General features: G+C 44.4%; 1 protein-coding gene across 2 annotated transcripts in view; it reads left to right on the forward strand.

The window, feature by feature from the left end:
• DUS2 (dihydrouridine synthase 2) overlaps positions 1–19,972 on the forward strand; it is a 63,401-nt gene extending 43,429 nt beyond the window's left edge. The window contains exon 16 of one of the 2 annotated variants that reach the window (XM_060681575.2): positions 19,852–19,972. In XM_060681575.2, the coding sequence (XP_060537558.1) occupies positions 19,852–19,894 (43 nt within the window). In that variant the 3' untranslated portion in view covers positions 19,895–19,972. Of the gene's footprint in view, positions 1–501; positions 525–19,851 lie in introns of those variants that run through there. The other variant, XM_087877122.1, reaches the window with a different exon arrangement.
• Positions 19,973–21,960: the final 1,988 nt, after the last annotated feature.

A 21,960-nucleotide genomic window follows, 5' to 3' on the forward strand; every position in this document is an offset into this window, starting at 1 on the left:
AACAGCGCTCCATGCGTCTTCGGCATTGAGTCATGTTGGCCACATGACCACGGAGACGTCTTCGGACAGCGCTGGCTCTTCGGCTTTGAAACGGAGATGAGCACCTCCCCCTAGAATTGGGAACGACTAGCACATATGTGCGAGGGGAACCTTTACCTTTACCTTAAATGAATGGTTATAAATTGAGGATTACTTTTACCCCAGAGGACTTGCTACCATGGAGAAGACTCAGAAACGAACTGATTTTTTCCCCTTGCCCTCACTTCAGAGTCTAATATCAAAGTCTAATGTGGCCATTACCTCCTCTTATTTTTGAGTAACTTGAGAAACAAAATTTCTGTAGCTTTCTTTAGGAAGAGGGTGGGTGGGTGATAAGGAAGCTGCACAACTCCATTAGCTTCCTCTATGCCAAAATATCTCTGACCACATCTTCTAACTCCCACGCCAGGGTAGCTGTGAGCCTTCAGCTTGATTAAGTTTAAAAGGTCATCTTGTTGTCAGATCTCTGCAGATGCTTGCAGATGTTCCCGAGCTGAAACCAAAATAGGCGATCTGAAGAAGAAGAAGAAAGTACCGCAGCAACAATATCACATGAGTAGGGAAAGTCCTGGAGGGGTCTTTTAAAGGCCCACCCTAAGCAATTAATCCCTCTCGCCAAATTGTGACCACCAGATGTAATCTTGAGTTTCAAAGATGTCATCTGGCCCAGAGCAGCAAAATATCTGTTTTCAGTTTGGGTGTTCAAATGGAAGGCTTTTTGTTGTTGTTAATAGATAAAGAGTTTTAAATATTTTTATAATGTTATGTTATAAAGACAAATTCCTTGTGTGTCCAATCACACTTGGCCAATAAAGAATTCTATTGTATTGTATTGTATTGTATTGTATTGTATTGTATTGTATTGTATTGTATTGTATTGTATTGTACTGTATTGTATTGTACTGTACTGTACTGTACTGTACTGTACTGTACTGTACTGTACTGTACTGTACTGTACTGTACTGTATTCCATTCCACTCCACTCCACTCCACTCCACTCCACTCCACTCCACTCCATTCCATTCCATGGCGTTTAAAGAAAAAAAAATAGAGAGAGATAGAAAAAGAAACAAATTACCCACCAAAAGCATAAGGAATCAAACTAAGAAGAAGAAGAAAAGAAAAGAAAAAGGAATTAATGATAGCAAACGAGAGACAAAAATGGGGAAAGGAAAATTATAAAGCATCTCAGCACATCACCTATATGGGAAAGTGTTACACAAGGAAGGAACATTTCAGATTGAAAAGAAAACTAGACTATTGTTGTACAATGTCACGAAGCCTGGAATAATAATAATAATAATTCTTCCATTTCTTGAAAATAACTTCCTGAAAAAATAAATTCCACATTTTTGCATGTAATTTTACATTAACATTTATAGCATTAAGAGATTTCCCTTGTAAAGAGGCACTGAAGGGATTTTCATAACATCTAAGAAAAAGGAAAGAAAATAACATTGTAATTTTCTGTGGAAAAGAAGGAAGTCCTAAATTTCTAAAGTTTAGTTTTGTTCTTTTCCCCTTTTTTTGTTTCTTGCACTTTTCTTTCTTTCTTTCTTTCTTTCTTTCTTTCTTTCTTTCTTTCTTTCTTTCTTTCTTTCTTTCTTTCTTTCTTTCTTTTTCCTTTTCATTAGTCTTTTATTCTGTGTAAACATTCTTAATGTTTGGGTTACTTTCTGTTAGTCAACCTTAAAGGAAATCAACCCAAGTGTCCTTTGGAAGGACAGATCCAGAAGTCGGAGCTCAAATACTTTGGCCACCAAACGAGAAGAAAGGACTCCTTGGAAAAGACCCTGATGTTGAGAAAGATGGAAGGCGAAAGGAGAAAGAGATGGAAGAGGATGAGATGATTAGATAGTGTCCACACTGCAGTGAACATGAATTTGTGCAAATTCCAGGAGACACTGGAGCACAGGGAAGAGCGGGGGTGCTGGCCTGCTGTAGTCTAAGGGGTTGCAAAGAGTTGGACATGCTTAACGACTGAATGACAACAGCAGACATGGCTGAGAAATATAAATTGGCCAGCTAGTCTCTATGCCTGTTAGCACCTCATTTATCTGTACCTTGATAAAATTGGGGCAAAGTCACTGATCTCTTGGAAAAGGGGGATTGCCTTGCTCCCCATCAAACAAGCTGGGTTTTCACAGAACCTTGTTAGCAGATTTATTAAAAGGTGACCATCTTGAGAGCTCCTTGGTCTGCAGGGAGATCAATTCAGTCGATCCTAAAGGAAATCAATCCTGACTGTCCTTTGGAAGGACAGATCCTGAAACTGAAGCTCAAATACTTTGGCCACCACATGAGAAGAGAGGATTCCTTGGAGAAGACCCTGATGCTGAGAAAGATGGAAGGCAGGGGTGGGCTGCTGGGGGTTCGCAGGGGTTCAGGAGAATCTCTAAGATGGCCTCCTCGGGGTGCCATCAGCCAAACAATATAGGCTGGTGACCCCCAGGGGGAGGGCCTTCTCTGTGGGGGCACCTACCCTATGGAACCAGCTGCCCCCTGAGATAAGGAGAATCTAAGACCTTGGTGCCTTCCGCCGTGCCCTTAAAACTTCCTTTTTTCATCAAGCCGGGCTGGCTTAACATATTTTTAAATTTTAAATTTTAAACTGGGGCCAAATTAATATATATTCTTTTAATTGTTCTTAATGTTTGTATTGTATGTTTTTATCTGGCTGTACGCCGCCCTGAGTCCCTTGGGAGAAGGTGCGGTATATAAATTTGAAATAAAATAAAAAATAAATAAGATTCTGTGCAGATTGGAGAACCCCCAAATCCCACTCCTGGCTGGCCCTGCCCATCCTGCCCCGTCCCTCCCAGGAATCCCCACGCAGCCCATTTTGGATGCAGGTAAGTGTAGGGTGCGTGTGGAGGCTCGGGGAGGCCAAAAAATGGGCCTACCGGAAGTTCAGGAAGGCTGGAAACGGCCTCCAGAGGGCCTCCAGAGTCTGGGGAGGCCATTTTTGCCCAGAGGCTCGGAGAAAGCTTCTGGAGCCCGGGGAGGGCAAAAATGCCACCCTGTCATGGTGCAGGAGGCCAACTAAGCCATGCCCACTATGGCCATGCCCACCCAGCAACTGGGCAGAGAACCCCTTGCTAAACTTTTTGAAGTCCACCCCTGATGGAAGTTGAAGGGGACAAGAGAAGATGAGATGGTTAGATGGTGACATCAACGCAATGAACGTGAATTTGGACAAACACTGGGAGGCAGTGGAGGACAGGAGGGCCTGGCGTGTGTATCCATGAGGTCACAAAAAGTTGGACATGACTTAGTGACTCAACAACAATAATAACAACAGCCATGCTCTATTCTCTATTTGGCACAGAAAACGTTTGGGTGTCCTTGGGGCAACCGCTCCTTCCCGGCTAATCAGCATCAGGCTCCGTGACAAGCAGATAAACCTAACCCCAAGCCCCATGTTGCATCATGCACTCATGGCTTTGTAGTACAAGGCAAAGGCACGGCAAAAACAAACCAACCTTGTGACAACAAGAGAGAAGAGCCAAGAAATACAACATCGAAACCGAACGATTCCATTCCATTTGTAGAATTATTCCATTTTGGATTTCATCTGGGTTGAAATCCAAAGCAAATCAATGGAAGGTCACAAGTCCTGGTCGTGCTTTGTCTTGTTTAATGACCATTCCACTTAACGATGAATTTTCCGGTCCCTGGGTCCAGTTCGTTTAGTGACCGTTCAAAGTTACAACAGCACTGGAAAATGTGATTTATGATCATTTTTCATAGTTACGACCTTGGCAGCATCCCCATGATCCTGTGCTCAACATTTGGGTACTTGGCAACGGATTCATATTTATGACGGTCGCAGTGTCCCGGGGTCACGTGATTCTCCTTTTGCGACCTTCTGACAAGCAAAGTCAATGGGGGAAGCCAGATTCACTTAGCAACCAGGTTACTAACTTATCAGCTGCAGTGATTCACTGAACAACTGTGGCAGGAAAAGTCATAAAATGGGGCAAAACACACTTAACAAATGTCTCAGAACAGAAATTTTGGGCTCAGTTGTCATAAGTCAAGGACTACCTGTATTCTGTTCTGTTCTGTTTTGCCCTGCCCTGCCCTGCCCTACCTTACGCTACGCTATGCTACCCTACCTTACACTATGCTACCCTACCCTACCCTATCCCATCCCATCCCATCCAGTAGTGGGTTTCAATTTTGTTTGCTACTGGTTTGCTCATGGGTGCTCGCACGCTCGTGGGCGTGCGTGACACTTCTGTGCATGCGCAGAGCCTCCCACTGCCACCGCTACCGGTTCGCCCGATCAGTGGTGGGTTTCAAAATTTTTTACTACCGGTTCTGTGGGTGTGGCTTGGTGGACGTGACGTGGCTTGGTGGGCGTGGCAGGGGAAGGATACTGTAAAATCTCCATTCTCACCCCACTCCATGGGAAGGATACTGCAAAATGCCCATTTCCTCCTGATCAGCTGGGATTCAGAGAATATATGGGGGGGGGGTCAGTCAGATGTGATATTTACTGGGTCTCCGAACTACTCAAAATTTCCTCTACCGGTTCTCCAGAACTGGTCAGAACCTGCTGAAACCCACCTCTGCACTGATCTCATCCCATCCATTAAGATGGAAGGAAAGATTTTCCTCTGACTAAAATAGAGAAGATATACCAATGTTTTCCCAGGATTTCTATTTTATTTCATCCTGGAAGAAGAAGAAAAAAAAAAGAGAGAGAAATTAACCTGTTTCTTCAAATGTGTTAAATATAGCTTTATCACCTCAACCAAGTGGCTGAGGGAGATAGGTGTTTCCAGCAGACATATTTGGTGTGTGTGGGGGTGGAATGTATGTAATAATAATAATAAGCGAAAATACTTTGGTTGTTTTCTTTGCACGTGTTACTAAAGATACCAAGCTGTGTATGTTTACTTCAGCCACAACCTTGTTGTGCTCAGAAGAATTAATTCCCAGGTTGAGTTACATCAGATTCCAGTCTAAGATGGATAAATATATTCTCTTTACTCATGAATCGTTTTCTAGCCAATCAGAGCAAAAGAACGAGAGCGATTTTTTGGGGGGGTTAATATTTTTTGACAAGTCGGTCCAAAAACACCACATCCTAAGCTCAAACTGCAGTTTACTTATTTGTGGCTTTGCGTCTTATTTGAAACTGGCTGCTATGGTTTGCAAACCATGATTTCTAGTGTGGGGTCTTGAAAGCTCTAGGAAAATGTAGTTTATTCTACAAACCCTACTAGGGACACAACTGTTGCTTGAACCGAATAGATTTATTTTCGGCATTATTCGACTGCTTGTTGCCTTCCTTAAGGGAAGGGCAATTTTTTTTAAAAAAAAAAAATAGTGTTATTTATGGACAGAAAAAATAATCAGAAAATGCAAATGTATAGGATGCCACAATTCTAATTTGTGGGTCAGCCTCCTTCAGAAGTAGCTGCTTCTAAGAGAATCTGTTGCAGCCCACGGTCTGGTTAGTCCTTCCACATGATAGATGCACATGTAGATGAGAGGGGGGGAGAGGGGGAGAGAGAGAGGGAAAGCGGGAGGGAGAGGGGGAGAGAGGGAGGGAGAGAGAGAGGGTGAGAAAGAAGGAGGGAGGGAGGGAGAGGGGGGAGAGAGAGAGGGAAAGAGAGAGAAGAGGAAGGGAGGGAGAAAGGGAGAGGGGGAGAGAGAAAAGAGAGAGGGAGGGAGAGGGGGAGAGAGGGAAAGAGAGAAGAGGGAGGGAGAGGGGGAGAGAGGGGGAGAGAGGGAAAGAGAGAGAGAGGAGAGGGAGGGAGGGAGGGAGAGGGAGAGACAGAGAGAGAAGAGAGAGAGGGAGGGAGAGAGAGGGGGAGAGAGGGAAAGAGAGAGAGAAGAGGAAGGGAGGGAGAAAGGGAGAGGGGGAGAGAGAAAAGAGAGAGGGAGGGAGAGAGGGGGAGAGAGGGAAAGAGAGAGAAGAGGGAGGGAGAGGGGGAGAGAGAGAGAGAGGGAGGGAGAGAGGGGGAGAGAGGGAAAGAGAGAGAAGAGGAAGGGAGGGAGAAAGGGAGAGGGGGAGAGAGAAAAGAGAGGGAGGGAGAGAGGGGGAGAGAGGGAAAGAGAGAGAAGAGGGAGGGAGAGGGGGAGAGAGAAGAGAGAGAGGGAGGGAGAGAGAGGGGGAGAGAGGGAAAGAGAGAGAGAGGAGAGGGAGGGAGGGAGAGAGAGAGAGGGAGAGACAGAGAGAGAAGAGAGAGAGGGAGGAAGGTATGGCAGTTGCCAAAATACTAATAGTCCATAGCTAACCAATAGGGGTGTCTTCAGATGGAGTTAAGATGACGGCCACGCACCAGAGGTGGGATTCACTTACCTTCCCTACCGGTTCATAAATGTGACCGCACGCGCCACCTCTGTGCATGCGTAAGGCCTTCTGCTTATGCGCAGTAGTCGCGCATTATGTCTGGGTGGGTGGGCGCAGCCTCCTGCAGTCGCCGCTACCGGTTCACACGATTTGGACAGAACCGGCTGAATCCCAGCACTGGCGCACACACACACACACACACACACACACACACACACACACACACACACACACAGAGCAAAGGGGCTGGTGTGCAGTTGCCTGTGCCATCTGGACTTTCTTATCCTATTTCCGTTGTGCAGACACTCCCGCCAAGGCTGCTTGGCACAAAACTGTGACTAAAAAAAAATAAATAAAAAAAACCAACCAAGCAAGCTTTAGAACATCGCTTCGATCTTTGGTTCACCTGGTTACAAACTCTTCTGTGAGCACAGGCAGGATGTTCAGCCCGGCAGCTTCAGGGACGCAGATGCTAGCAGCTTATCATTGGGAGAATCAAAGGCACAAAAAGAAATGGAAGAGCTTCCTTATTTTACAGGGCAGTTACAGGAGAAAGGCAGGGTGGAAGAGTAAAAAAAACACCGATTTATTTTCTTGGATAATGGGAAAGATTTTCCCCAACAATCAGCACTGTCCCTTCCTTCCTTCCTTCCTTCCTTCCTTCCTTCCTTCCTTCCTTCCTTCCTTCCTTCCTTCCTTCCTTCCTTCCTTCCTTCCTCCCTCCCTCCCTCCCTCCCTCCCTCCCCTTCCCTCCCCTTCTCTTCCCTCCCCTCCCCTTCGCCTCCTTGCCCTTCTCCTCCCCTCCTCTTCCCTTCCCTCCCTTTCTCCTCCTTGCCCTTCTCCTTCCCTCTCCTTCCCTTCCCTCCTCTCCCTTTCTCTTCCCCTTCTCCTCCCCTCCTCTTCCCTTCCCTCCCTTTCTCCTCCTTGCCCTTCTCCTTCCCTCTCCTTCCCTTCCCTCCCTCCCCTTCTCTTTCTCTTCTCCTCCCCTCCCCTCCCTTTCTCCTCCTTGCCCTTCCCTTCCTTTCCCTTCCCTCGCTCTTCTCTTTAACCACGCAAGGACTGTCTACCGTACATGCAGAGGATTAGACCCTGCAGGCGAGGGGGCACCGGGAGAAGGCAGCTGTCGCGGGCTCTGGCATTCTCCTGCTGAGCAGAAACATGTCCCAGCCGAAGATCACCCGGTGCCCTTGCCTGGCTGGTGTTTCTGGGTACATCGAGTTCCCAGCCCTGGCACGTTTTCCCAGCTGGGTTCTTTTCCTGAACAAACCCCCGTTGCCCTCCGTTCACTCCTGCAGCAGGGTCCAAGGTGCCAACGAGGGCTGTGACTGCCAGGCTCCTGCCGAAAGATCTCCGACTGCGATTGTGCAGGGAAAACTCTCCGAACGTAAGTGGTAGAAGAATGACTGGTAGTCCTTGACTTACAACGGTCCGTTTAGTGACCGTTCAAAGTTGCAAAAAAAAATAAAGGCCACTAAAGGTCAAAATTCATGGCTTGTAGACCGACGTTGCCTGGAGCTCCGAGCTTCTGTAAAGCTGCTGCAGTGGTTGGAAGCCTTAGCGGGATTCGCAGAAAAAGTTATAAACGAAAGAAATTCATTTATATGAATGAATTATATGAATTTATATTTATGAAAGAAAGTCACTGCGGCTTTGCAAATGGCCACTTACAATTCAGGAATGCGGCAAAGAGAAACCAGCTTTGTGATAGGGATTAGACTTTTAATTTATTTATTCAATTTGATGCATTTACAGCCCACTTTTTCTCCCGTGGCTCCAGGTAGTCCTTGACTTACAACAGTTCGTTTAGTGACTGTTTGAAGTTATGACGGCCCTGAAAAAAGTGACTTACTGCTGTTTTTCACACTTACGACCATTGCAGCATCCCCCCCCATGTCCATGTGATCAAAATTCAGATGTTTGGCCACTGGCTCCTATTTATGACGGTTGCAGTGTCCTCCAGGTCACGTGATAGACTCTTGTGACCATCTGACAAGCGAAGTCAAGGGGGAAGCCGGATTCACTTAACCACCAGCTGGCTAACTTAACAACTTCAATGATTCACTTAACAACTGTGGTGAGAAAAGTTGTAAAATGGGGCAATCCCGCTTAATGAATGTTTCACTTAGAAGCATAAATTTGGGGCTCAATTGCGGTCGTAAGTCAAGGACTACCTGTAGTAGAAGAAAAGGAAGTTACGAGTTAAATGGATGGATGCATTAGCTGCCCAAACACGAAGAAGAATTGCTTACTGGCCAAAAACGGTAGTTACAGATAGTCCTTGACTTATGGTACGTGGAGGGAGGGAGGGAAGGAGGGAGGGAAGAAGGAAGGAAGGAGAAAGAAAGAGGGAGGGAAGGAGGGAGGGAGGGAGGGAGGAAGGAAAGAAGGAAGGAAGGAAGGAGAAAGAAAGAAAGGGAAGGAAGGAAGCAAGGAAGGAAGGAAGCAAGGAAGAGAAAGGGAGGGAGGAAGGAGAAAGAGAGAGAAAGGGAGGGAGGAAGGAAGGAGGGAGAAAGAGAGAGAAAGGGAAGGAGGGACTTAGGAAGGGAGGAGAAAGAGAAGGGGAGGGATGGAGGGAAGAAGGAAGAAGGAAGGAAGGACGGACGGAAGGAAGGAAGGATCAACACCCAAATGTAGAAACATTGCTTCTTCCATATCAGATAGAATCCAGCATCCTCACTCTGTAGAAAGCAGTTCCACCAATTGTATATAGTTTGATTGCCTTGCTTGGGCTGTCAGTCTTTCACCTTTAATCGTCCAGAATTATTTTTATCAATGAGACAGGTTGCAAAAGCCACCTTCGGTAGAATGCTTCATTGGTGTGTGCAATCAAAACTGTTCTGCGGTACGTTTCTTCCCGTGTTCCTGTCTTTCATCACACCACGCTCTTTACACTGTTTTTGTGAGTTTGCAATCTTCAAACTGTCTGAAGACAAGTCTACTACTCCACGCTGACTATGTTTGAATGGCACACTCTGAAGTGCCAGCGAGACCTTTGTGTTTTAGCTTTGCTGCATGAATCCAGCTTCTGTAGTCAGTCAATGGTTCAGTGCATCATGGAAGAAGATGGAAGAAGTGAATCAGTCAACATCCCTGGAGGTGGCCAGGTGTAATGGTCTGTGAGAATGTTCTTGAGACAGGAGGAGGAGGGGGGGAGGAGATGAAGGAGGAGATGGAGGTGGAAAAGGTGGGAGGAGGAGGAGCTGAATGGGAGGAAGAGGGGGGGAGGAGGAAGAGGGGGAAATGAAGGAGGAGGTGAAAGAGGAGGAAGAGGTGGGAGGAGGAGGAAGAGGAGGAGGTGAAGGAGGAGGTGGGAGGAGGAGGAGCTGAATGGGAGGAACAGGGTGGGAGGAGGAAGAGGGGGAAATGAAGGAGGAGGTGAAAGAGGAGGAAGAGGTAGGAGGAGGAAGAGGAGGAGGTGAAGGAGGAGGAGGTAAAGGAGGAAGTGAAGGAGGAGGTGGGAGGAGGAGGAAGAGGTGGGAGGAGGAGGAGGTGAAGGAGGAAGTGAAGGAGGAGGTGGAGGAGGAGGAAGAGGTGGGAGGAGGAGGTGAAGGAAGAGATGGGAGGAGGAGGAAGAGGAGGAGGTGAAGGAGGAAGTGAAGGAAGAAGTGAAGGAGGAGGACAAAGAGGAGGAGGAGGAAGAGGTGGGAGGAGGAGGAAGAGGACGAGGTGAAGGAGGAAGAGGAGGAGGAGGTGAAGGAGGGGGAAGAGGAGGAGAAGGAGGAAGAATCTGGGCAATGGTCAGATAAGAGGCAGCTGAGCCCACGGAAGTAATGGGACCCTAAGCATGGCAAACATCTCAGAAGGAATCCTCCTAGTTTCTAGGGAGAGACATGGACATTCAGTCTTGCAAGATTCTATTGATGCGACCTTACAATAGAATAGAATTCGTTCATCTGGGCATGTTTCCTGTCTAGACTACCTATAAGGGTTGGTACTACAGGACATCAAGATCAAGATTAAGCTCTGTCCTAGAGGATTTTTTCCCCCATTACTTATTCCAGGAACTTTAGAAAAAAAAAATAGTATAGATTCTGGTAGCAAGGAAGCCCACCTCGCATGCTATCCTGTCCTAGCCCTTTCAACCAATTGATGTCGCCAGAGACATCCATGGATAGTTTCCCCTGCCATAATGCTAATGTATTAGGGTAGGTTTGGGGGAAGGTGTAGCAAACCGAAGATGGCTTTGCAAAAACTGAACCAATAAACATGCCAAAGACCAAGGACCTGGTGAAAAGATTGGTTCCTTGGAACCTCTCCAGATAGCAATAGCACTTGGACTTATATACCACTTTACAGCCCTCTCTAAGCGGTTTACAGAGTCAGCCTATTGCCTCCAACAATCTGGGTCCTCATTTTACTGACCTCGGAAGGATGGATAGCTGAGTCAACCTTGAGATGGTCATGATCAAACTGCTGGCAGTGGGCAGCGTTAGCCTGCAATACTGCATTTTAACCACTGCACACCATGGATGGATGGATGGATGGATGGATGGATGGAAGGAAGGAAGGAAGGAAGGAAGGAAGGAAGGAAGGAAGGAAGGAAGGGCAATAGCAATAGCACTTAGACTTATATACCGCTTCATAGTGCTTTTACAGCCCTCTCTAAGCAGTTTACAGAGTCAGCCTATTGCCCCCAACAATCTGGGTCCTCATTTTACCCACCTCGGATGGAAGGCTGAGTCAACCTTGAGCCAGTCAGGATCAAACTCCTGGCAGTGGGCAGAGTCAGCTTGCAATACTGGATGGATGGATGGATGGATGGATGGATGGATGGATGGGAGGGAGGGAGGGAGGGAGGGAAGGAAGGAAGGAAGGAAGGAAGGAAGGAAGGAAGGAAGGAAGGAAGGAAGGAAGGAAGGAAGGGCAATAGCAATAGCACTTAGACTTATATACCGCTTCATAGTGCTTTTACAGCCCTCTCTAAGCAGTTTACAGAGTCAGCATATTGCCCCTATCAATCTGGGTCCTCATTTTACCCAGCTTGGAAGGATGGAAGGCTGAGTCAACAGATAAGAACAGGAGGGGAGATCTTAAGAGAAGGTGAACTATATATACCAATTCTGTTATCTCTATTTAGTTAATTTATAATTTCCAAATACTGTTTTTTTCCCCCTTCCTTGTTTTCTTTTTCTCTCTCTCCTTTTAATTTCTCAAGGTCTCCTTTATCTTTACCTCATGTGAACTTCTTGGTTGGCTCCAACGTAGAGAGACCCATGATTAAAATAACCAAGGGACCATTTACTCGATAGAAGGCATTAAAATGCATTGTTTTGTGTCCTGAACAGCATTTTGCTTCAAAGCACTTTGCTTAATTGGTTGGAACCTACCTGAATCATGAAATCCAAAGAATAGCCAACTGGATGCATATGCATATATCATGATGCTGTGCCATCAAATATCTGCAGCTGGCTGGGGCCTGGAAGCTTTATAGCATCAGGCCAGGTTTCCACTTCTAATGGGGGAGAAAGTTGGGAGCCAGAATGGGAAGTTGAGAACATCTTGGAAGACTTCAGAGGTGGGTTTCAGCAGGTTCTGACCAGTTCTGAGGAACCGGTAGTGGAAATTTTGAGTAGTTCGGAGAACCGCTAAATACCACCTCTGCTTGGGCCCGCCCCCATCTATTCTCTGCCTCCAGAGTCCCAGCTGATCGGGAGGAAATGGGGATTTTGTAGTAACCTTCCCCTGGAGTGGAGTGGGAATGGAGATTTTACAGTATCCTTCCCCTGCCACGCCCACCAAGCCACGCCCACCAAGCCATGCCATGCCCACCAAGCCACACCCACAGAACCAGTAGTAAAAAAAAAATTGAAACACACCGCTGGAAGACTTATAAGGAACAAATCACTTTTTGCTGACAAAAAGTGTTGGCTGAAGAGGTTGTAGAAAAAATGCTATTAAAAGGCTCTGACGATCCCAGCTGAGCCGTGCGATCATCAGAGGCTTTTTTTTTTTTACTTTTAAAAGCATTTTTCGGCCAAAGAGGTTGTAGAAAAAAATGATTTTAAAAGTTAAAAAAAAAAAAAAAGCTTCTAATGATTGCGTGGCTCAGCTGGGCATGGGAGTGGGGTGGGGGCAGGGATTTTTGCTACCCGTTCTCCGAACCACCCGCCTCCATCACTACCGGCTTGGGCAATCCGGTCCGAACTGGGAGCATTTCACCCCTGTGTCCAACCCATCGCGACCCCATGGACAACGTTCCTCCAGGCCTTCCTTCACTCTACCATCCCCTGGAGTCCATTTAAGCTCACGCCGACTGCTTCAGTGACTCCATCCAGTCACCTCATTCTCTGTCATCCCTTTCTTCTTTTGCCATCAACCTTTCCCAGCATTAGGCTCTTCTCCAGTGAGTCCTTCCTTCTCATTAGGCGGCCAAAGTATTTGAGTTTCACCAAACATATCCTTGTTTAATATAATGCAACACATGAATTCAATCACTAAATAACTTGTTTCTGAATGAAACATTAAAGTAAGTTGGTATGTTAGCTATTCCAGCTGGAATTAATGAAATCTCTTACTCAAGAGTTTTTCGTTTTGCATATCTTCCTTCATGTGGTTAACGTCTAGAATTCTCAGAACTTCTTTAAGCATTTGAAGAATGTATTGGACGTTGAGAAACACACCAATTCTCTGCTTTTCCATTAATGACAAATGGGATGGATGTTGTAAGTTGTAATATGATACCGGCAATAATAATCAAATATGTTTTCATTTTTAGAAGAAAATAAATATTCAAAGTCAAGCGTGGAAACATGGCTTGGAATTTCAGCTCAACCACAAAGCCTATTGGATAACGTTGAGACAGATTTTAGGGCTGCAAAAATACCATTGATCACAAGATGGCAGCAAAAACTTAAAATGTGCTGTATCTCTTCCCTGCCACCTAGTGGGGCATTTGTATTTTTGCAGCTTAGATCTAGTAGCTTTGCACAACTAGAAGGCCTCCAAGATAGATCATTAATTGTTTACATGCTATTAAGTTGGTGTCAACTCTTAGCGTTAACATATATTTTCTCCATGATGTTGTATTCTTAACTTGATCCTTCAAGTCTTCCAATAGCACCTTCATCGCCTGTAATTGAATCCATCCACCTGGCTGTTAGTTATCCTCTTCTTTTTTTTCCTTCCACCTTTCTCAACATCAGCGCTTTCTCTAGAGAGTTTGATCTGTGCATAATGTGTCCAGAGAAGGATAATTTCAGCTAGGACATTTCTGCCTTGAGTGGGAACTTTGGTGGTAACCATTGTTGGAAGAAATGTCCATCTGGATGCAGTTCCAAGTGGGGAAAAAAGACACTGGATTCATGGAAGTTGCTTGGAAAGAAGGTTTATTGATGAACAGGATCATATGCCTTGGAGATCTTGGGCGAAAAAAGGGAAGAGATGTTGAGAGCCCCTGAGTTTTATACCCTCTCTGGCTTTGAACTTCCTGCAGCACGTGATTGGTTGCTGTCAGAGGTCATAACTTATTAGGTTGTCTCTGTGTTACCGTTGGTTGAATCTTGCTGGGTGATGCAATGAAGGGCAATTAAATGACTCTACCTTAAGGAGGTAGATCTTTGTTATGTAGAATAGTCTGGCCCGGGGGGGGGTGGGCTTCAAAATTTTTAGCAAGGGGTTCTCTGCCTGGTTGCTGGGTGGGCGTGGCCATGGTGGGCATGGCCATGGTGGGCGTAGCCTTATCAGCCTCCTGCACCATGGATAGGAGGTCGTTTTTGTCCTCCCCAGGCTCTGGAGGCTTTCTTCGAGCCTCCGGGAGGGTGAAAATGACCTCCCGAGGCTCTGGAGGCCCTTCGTGCTCGGGGGAGCACGAGGGGTCATGTGCGCATGCCCGGGGTGGTGGTGGTGGGACACACTGAATTATGGGTGGGGCATGCATGCGCGTGACCCCCTGCCCTCCCCCTGCTTTTGGCACGCGATGGCAAAAAGGTTAGCCATCACTGGTATAGAATGTGAAGGATGCATGCTTGAGTTTTATTTTTATAATTATAATGTATACTGAAGGTGGCATTTAATTTCGTTGTACAAGGTGCAATGACAATAAAGTAAACTAAACTAAAGTATCCACTATGACTATGGAGATTCTCAGTCATCCAGATCATGGTTGCCTCAAAGATGCTTTTTCAAGAAGCAACTGGACTTTCTGGTTTTTTCTTTGAAGACATTTCGCTTCTCATCCAAGAAGCTTCTTCAACTCTGCTGATGAGAGAGCTGAAGAAGCTTCTTCAGAGCTGAAGAAGCTTCTTGGATGAGAAGCGAAACATCTACAAAGAAAAAACCAGAAAGTCCAGTTGCCTCTCAAAAAAAGCACCTTTGGGATATTCACTATGACGTAGAAATATCATAATTTATTATCGTGACTTTATTTATTTATGAAATGTGGTAGAATAAAATCGATGCAAATTAAATTTTGCAGAACGAAATATGCAAATTAAATTTTGCAGAACAAAATGTTCCTTTGTAGATCAAGCAATAGTCGGCTTAGCAAGAGAGGTGACTAAGAATTCCATAAAACAATATCTTTTATTCCTAAAAGGTTCAGCGTAGTTTTTCTGTCCAACATCTCAATATTTCCTTCCTTGCTACCTCAGATTAGTGGAAGGCGATAGCTGAGGCGGTTTTTGACATTCATCATTTCATTCTACATTTTGCATGAACTTTGCAATTCGTACAACTTAACCTTTGCAGTCAGTTTATGGTTTGGTTCGGCATGTTTTCTTCATCAGGCTAATCCTGGTTTGAATTAAAAGACGGCTAAGCATTTGATGTACTCAGTCAAAGCTTGCAGACAAGCGGAATCTGTAGGAGGCAACAGTTTTTCTATTCCCTTTAAACAAATTCCCAAAAATTAACGGAGAACTTAACAAGATTATTTCTGCTTTTTGAGGTGGAACGCTAAACTAGCAACAAACAGAAGTTGCATTGGTTTTTTCAGAGGTCCTTTGAAGAGGGAAAAACAGCATTGAAATAGTTTCATCTCAATCCCAAAAGTTCTGAGGAGTCCTTAAAACTGCTTATAGAATTGCTGACAAAAGATTGTCCCGGCTCCTGTGAGTTTTTATGTGGGTCATATTTCCACCTGGGCTCACCTTGTGGGCAAACATGTCAGCTGTTGGACAAATATTCTCCTGATTTAAAATCTCTCTCTCTGTCTGTCTCTGTCTCTCTGTCTGTCTCTTCTCTGTGTGTGTCTCTCTCTCTCTGTCTCTCTCCTGTCTCTGTCTCTGTCTCTCTCTGTGTGTGTCTCTCTCTGTCTCTTTCTTTGTCTCTCTGTCTTTTCTCTCTCTCTCTCTGTCTGTCTCTCTCTCTGTCTCTCTCCTGTCTCTGTCTCTCTCTGTCTCTTTCTTTGTCTCTCTGTCTTTCTCTCTCTCTCTCTGTCTCTCTCCTGTCTCTGTCTCTGTCTCTCTCTGTGTGTGTCTCTCTCTGTCTCTTTCTTTGTCTCTCTCTCTCTCTCTCTCTGTCTCTCTCTCTGTCTCTGTCTCTGTCTCTGTCTCTCTGTCTGTCTCTCTCTCTCTGTCTCTCTCTGTCTCTCTGTCTCTGTCTCTCTCTATCTGTCAGGAGAAGTGAATGGCAGAGGCATTCTTGCAGCAATGTCTTTCACATTTTTTTCCTCCTTGCTAAACTGACAGTCCAGTGTGAAATCTTCTGAGGTTTGCCACCGGTTCTCTGCATGCGCATGTGCAGTGTGCACCAAACACATGCTAAGTGCCCAAAGTGTGCACACGTGAATGTTCTGTTCTATTCTATTCTATTCTATTCTATTCTATTCTATTCTATTCTATTCTATTCTATTACTCTACTCTACTCTACTCTACTCTACTCTACTCTACTCTACTCTACTCTACTCTACTCTACTCTACTCTACTCTACTCTACTCTACTCCACTCCACTCCATTCCATTCTATATTATTATTCTACTCTACTCTACTCTAATTCTATTCTATTCTATTCTATTCCATTCTATTCTATTCTATATTATTCTACTCTACTCTACTCTACTCTACTCTACTCTACTCTACTCTACTCTACTCTACTCTAATTCTATTCTATTCTATTCTATATTATTCTACTCTACTCTACTCTACTCTACTCTACTCTACTCTACTCTAATTCTATTCTATTCTATTCTATTCTATTCTATTCTATTCTATTCTATTCTATTCTATTCTATTCTATTCTATTCTATTCTATTCTATATTATTATTCTACTCTAAAACCCAAACCTTTACTTTTTTTTCTTTCCCATTGCTTAGTGCTTTTGTTTTTGATTGATTAAATTTATATTGTTTAGAGCTCTTCCCCTAATTTGAGTGTTATTCGGGACTCCACTTACCGCATTTGCAGAATACAGAATAACAAGAGCTGGAAGGGATTTTGGAGGTCTTCTAGTCCAACCCTCCAAGTGGGAGATCCTATACCATTCCAGACAAACAGCTGTCTAACCTCTTCTTCATTTTTAATTCTTAATTAATCCAATGTCTTCCCCTTCTTTCGGATATCCGATCAACTTTCTCTTAAACCAGAGGCACCATTTGGATTGCCCGTTGTCACCTTGGCAACGGACAGAAAAATGGCGGATTCCTGATTCTGCAGTATTTTTCCCTGCGATCGGTCGGCTTCACGGGGCTAAACCTGCCTTGAAAATCTCTCAGCACAATGCAAAACCGATGACCCAGAATTTGGGGTGGGGTTGGTAGGTTATAAGAGTGAGGTTTCGGTTTTTTTCCTAGGGAATATTCCAGAGTGTTCAGGAATGTTAACAATGGTGCTGGGCCTGTTTTAGAATGAACATTGAAGTTCTGGAATTTTTGTGAGAGATGTTACTGATTAGAAAAGCCATTAAAAGTCAAAAATCATGGCTTGTAGACGAATGTTGCCTGGAGCTCCTGCAGTGGTTAGTCTCTAGATTTAGCTGGATTCACAGAAAAAGTTATAAATGAAAGAAATTCATTTATACGAATGAATTATATGAATTTATATTTATGAAAGATAGTCACTATGGTTTGCAAATGGCCACTTACAATTCAGGAATGCGGCAAAGAGAAACCAGCTTTGTGATAGGAATTAGAACTTTAATTTATTTATTCCGTTTGATGCATTTACAGCCCGCTTTGTCTCCCGTGGCTCCAGGTAGTCCTTGACTTACAACAGTTCGTTTAGTGACCGTTTGAAGTTACGACGCCACTGAAAAAAGTGACTTACGGCCGTTTTTCACACGTAGGACCATTGCAGCATTCCCCCCCTCTCATGTCCACGTCATCAAAATTCAGACGTTTGGCCACTGGCTCCTATTTATGACGGTTGCAGTGTCCTCCAGGTCACGTGATCGACTCTTGTGACCTTCTGACAAGCAGTCAAGGGGGAAGCCGGGTTCACTTAAAAGCCGTCTTACTAACTTTCACGACTTCAGTGATTCATTTAACAAGCGTGGAAAGAAAGGTCATTAAAATGGGGCAAAACCAGGGGTGAACGTCCCCATGTCACGTGGCCCATTTTGGATGCAGGTAAGTGCAGGGCGCATGTAGAGACTAGGGGAGAGTGAAAAATAGGCCTACTGGAAGTTCGGGAAGGCTGGAAACGGGGCCATTTCTGGCCTCCAGAGGGCCTCCGGAGCCCGGGGAGGCTGTTTTCGCCCGTCCGGAGGCTCGAGAGAAGCCTCCGGAGCCCGGGGAGGGCAAAAATGCCCCTCAAAAATGCCCCCCTAGGCCACGCCCACCATGGCCATGCCCACCCAGCAGCCAGGCAGAGAACCCCTTGCTAAAATTTTTGAAGCCCACCCCTGCATTTATATATATTTTATATGCTTACATTTTATGCTTTATGCCATGTTATGAAGGTTGAATGCGAAGAATAATTGATTCGGTGACCAAGAGGCTACAGGCATTCCTTTTAAATTTGTTTAAAATAGTTAAGGATAAATTCCTAACAGAGAGCGCCCCGTTCATTCACTTATTTTCATCCTGAACCCATTTCAATACATTTGAACAAATCAAAACGAGAGAGAAATGTGTTAAATCAATTGCGGGTTAATGTACTTATTGAAAGTCATTTGGCACTACTGACAAATTCACAGGAAGATCGGAGGGAACGAGGAAGAGAGTACAGTAATGTAATTGATTAAAATGGAATTTTCTGAACCGGAAGGTCACCTAAAATCATTAAAGGTTGTTGGCCTGGTCTTAGTCTAATTCTTTTAAAAACCATTATGATAATTTCGTGACATCAAATTCCATCAGCTTGTTATGCTCAGCTTCAAAACTATGTGGCACGTGCTGGAATTATGACAGAAGAAGACACCGTACTCAACGGAGAAAATCTATCTACTGGTGGCCCTCAACTTATAACCATAACTGAGCCTGGCAATTACGGTCGTAAATCTGTTCTGACATATAGAACATGTATTACTGTTATTATTCTCAACTTTCCAGGGGTGAGATTCAAAATTTTTAGCAAACGGTTCTTTGCCCTGTTGCTGGGTGCGTGTGGCCATGGTAGGCATCGCCTACTTGGCCTCTTGCATCATGGTGGGGTGGTGGTGATGAAATTTTCACCCTTCCCAGGCTCCGGAGGCTTTTCTTGAGCCTCCAGGTGGGTGAAAATGGCCTCTCCCGGGCTCCAGAAGCCCTCTGGAGGTCAGAAATAAGCCCATTTCCGGACTTCTGGAACTTCCAGGAGGCCCGTTTTTCGCCCTCCCAGAACCTCCACGTGGGCGCTGCACTTACCTGGCATCCAAAACAGGCCGTGTGGAGACTCCTGGGAGGGGCGGGGTGGGGTGGGCGGGGTCAGCCAGTCCTTGCAATTAAAAGTTTGGCGAACCAGATTAAAATTAACATCCGGTTCACCAGAACTGGTCTGGTCCAGCTGAATTTCATCCGTGCATCATTCCTATTACCTATCTCCCTTTCTACTTATGACGATCATTTTGTTGCTTGTATCTTTACGATTTATATTGTTTTATTTAGTTTCCTAGTATGATTTATGTTGATTGTTTATTTAGCATCCTATGACTATCACTAAGTGTTGCATCTTATGATTTATGATGAATGTATTTTATAATGGCTATGATCATGATTTATCACTTATAGCTTTTATGTACAATGTGAACTTATGCACCAAAGACAAATTCCATGTGTGTCCAATCACACTTGGCCAATAAAGAATTCTATGTTAGAGCAGTGTTTTTCAACCATGATCAATTTAAGACACGTGGACATCAGGATTCAGAATTCCCCAGGATTGGGAATTTGGGGAGTTGAAATTCGCACATCTTAAAGTGGCCGAAGTTGAAAAACGCTGTGCTAAAGGAACATGTTGAGATTATGGTTAGTGTGCTGTGGAAGTCCAAGTGACTGCATTAGGTTTTGGTTTTCCAAAAGGATCTCAGAATAGGGCTCTGTCATCATGCATGGAGAGTTCCAGTTTTTGTTAATCTGGTTTTACTATGGTTTTAATGGGGTTATGTTCACTGATATCTGTATTTTGTTTTTGTGTGGTTGTTTCCATTACAGCAGCCACTTAAAAGTCCCAGATGCAAGATCCATGGCTCTATGAGTAAAGTAAAATGAAGTGAAGTAAAAGTTAAGCATAAGAGAAACTGAAAAGTAAAGTTAAACAGTAAATTAAAAAGTAAAGATAAATAATAGAATAGATCTACCTAAGGAAAGATCTGTCTACCAGATAGATATCCACTCCAGACAAGATTGATTTATGTCTGTTGTACTTGGGAGGTAGAGCCAAACCATTATAGTTTATGTTTTAGTTTACAGAGTGATACAATCAAGATCATGTGAGGTACTAATACCACTCTATAAAGCCTTAATAAGACCACACCTAGAATAATGCATTTAGTTTTGGTCACCACACTATAAAAAAGATGTTGAGACTCTAGAAAGAGAGCAGAGAAGAGCAAACAGGATGATTAGGCTAAAACATGCAATGAACGGTTGCAGGAACTGAGCATAATCACTCTAGTGAAGAGAAGGACCAGGGGAGAAAGGATAGCAACCTTCCAGTATTTGAAGGGCTGCCACAGAGAGGAGCGGTCAAGCTATTTTCCAAAGGCCAGACAAGAAATAAAGGATGGAAACTGAACAAGGAGAGATTCAACCTGGAAATAAGGAGGAATTTTCTGACAGTGAGAGCAATCAACCCATGGAACAGAAGTTGCTTTCGGAAGTTGTGGGAGCTTCATCCCTGGAGGCTTTCAAGAAAAGATTGGATTGCCATCTGTCAAAAATGGTGTAGAGTCTCCTGCTTGGGCAGGGAGAGGGGGGTTGGACTAGATGACCTACAAGGTCCCTTCCAACTCTGTTAATCTGTTAACGTCTTAATATGAAATAAGACCACCTCCTCAAATGGCTGGGTTAAGGGCATTTATTTTATTCATTTAAAACACTAATCCAACTGCTCCCCTTATCACCAAGCTCGGGCTCAAAAGTCAAAACAACATGCAAAACGTCATTCAAACTGTCACATTGGTGGGAATTTAAATTTTTGTGCACTAAAAAACACATTCGGTTTGGTGCAAAGAATGCAAGAATTCCAGATGGCCATACACAGAAGCCTTTTCTCTTTAAGGGCTCTGGAGCCGAAATTAATTAATTAATTAAATTAATTAATTAATTAAATTATATAAATCAATTAAATTTATAAATTAATTAAATTTATAAATTAATTAATTAAATTTATATAATTAAATTTATATAATTAAATTTAAATTAAGAAATTAAATTAATCAGTTAATTAAGGGTTTGCCTTTTCCTCCCACCCTCATTGATAAAAATAAAATAAATCTGTTTTCCAAAAAGTTGCGCTTTTTCCCAAAAAGTTGCGCAGAACTCGGCACACGCATCCCATCCTGGAGGGAGGGCGCTCGCACCACGTGACTCGCCGGGCCCCGCCTTCCTCCCTCGTTCGGAGTGGAAAGGGTCTTGACGTCATCGGACAAACAAGCCTGGCTTTGGGTGAGGAGCCGGGGCCGCTGGGCGTGGCTAAGCCAGGGGCCATGGAGGACAAATGACGAGCCCGTGACGTAGACGGGAGGCGTGGCTGGTTACAGTATCAGACGGAGCCGCTGGGAGACGATGACCCTTGCCAGCCAAGAGGCTAAAATGGTATGGTTGAACAACTGAACTTCCGGCTTCCGCTTGTTGCACCACAACATAGAATTGTTATAGAATAATTGGGTAGGAAGGGACTTTGGAAGTCGTTTAGTCATGATTTAGAGCAGTATTTCTCAACCACAACCACTTTAAGATGCATGGACTTCAACTCCCAGAATTCCCCAGCCAGCAGGCTGGGGAATTCTGGGAGTTGAAGTCCATGCATCTTAAAGTAGTTACGGTTAAGAAACATCCGATGACTTGCAGAGAATGCAGAGTTTGCATTTTATTTATTTATTTTTTGCAAAATTGAGGCTGAGAACCCCCCCCCCTCCCCGGTTTGGAGACACATACCTGTAAGACGGTAACAGGCTATATAAAAGGAGGCCCTGTGGCAGTTTTTAAAAGATTTTAAATTTATCTTGAAATATGACAGCATTTCATACTTTAAATAATTCACTTTATTTCATACTTTAAGGGGCATGCATAAGCGCACCAGTGTACCTACCGTCCCTG

Source organism: Pantherophis guttatus, chromosome 11, assembly GCF_059756535.1.
Source record: "Pantherophis guttatus breed Tessera chromosome 11, ASM5975653v1, whole genome shotgun sequence".
NCBI lineage: Eukaryota > Metazoa > Chordata > Lepidosauria > Squamata > Colubridae > Pantherophis > Pantherophis guttatus.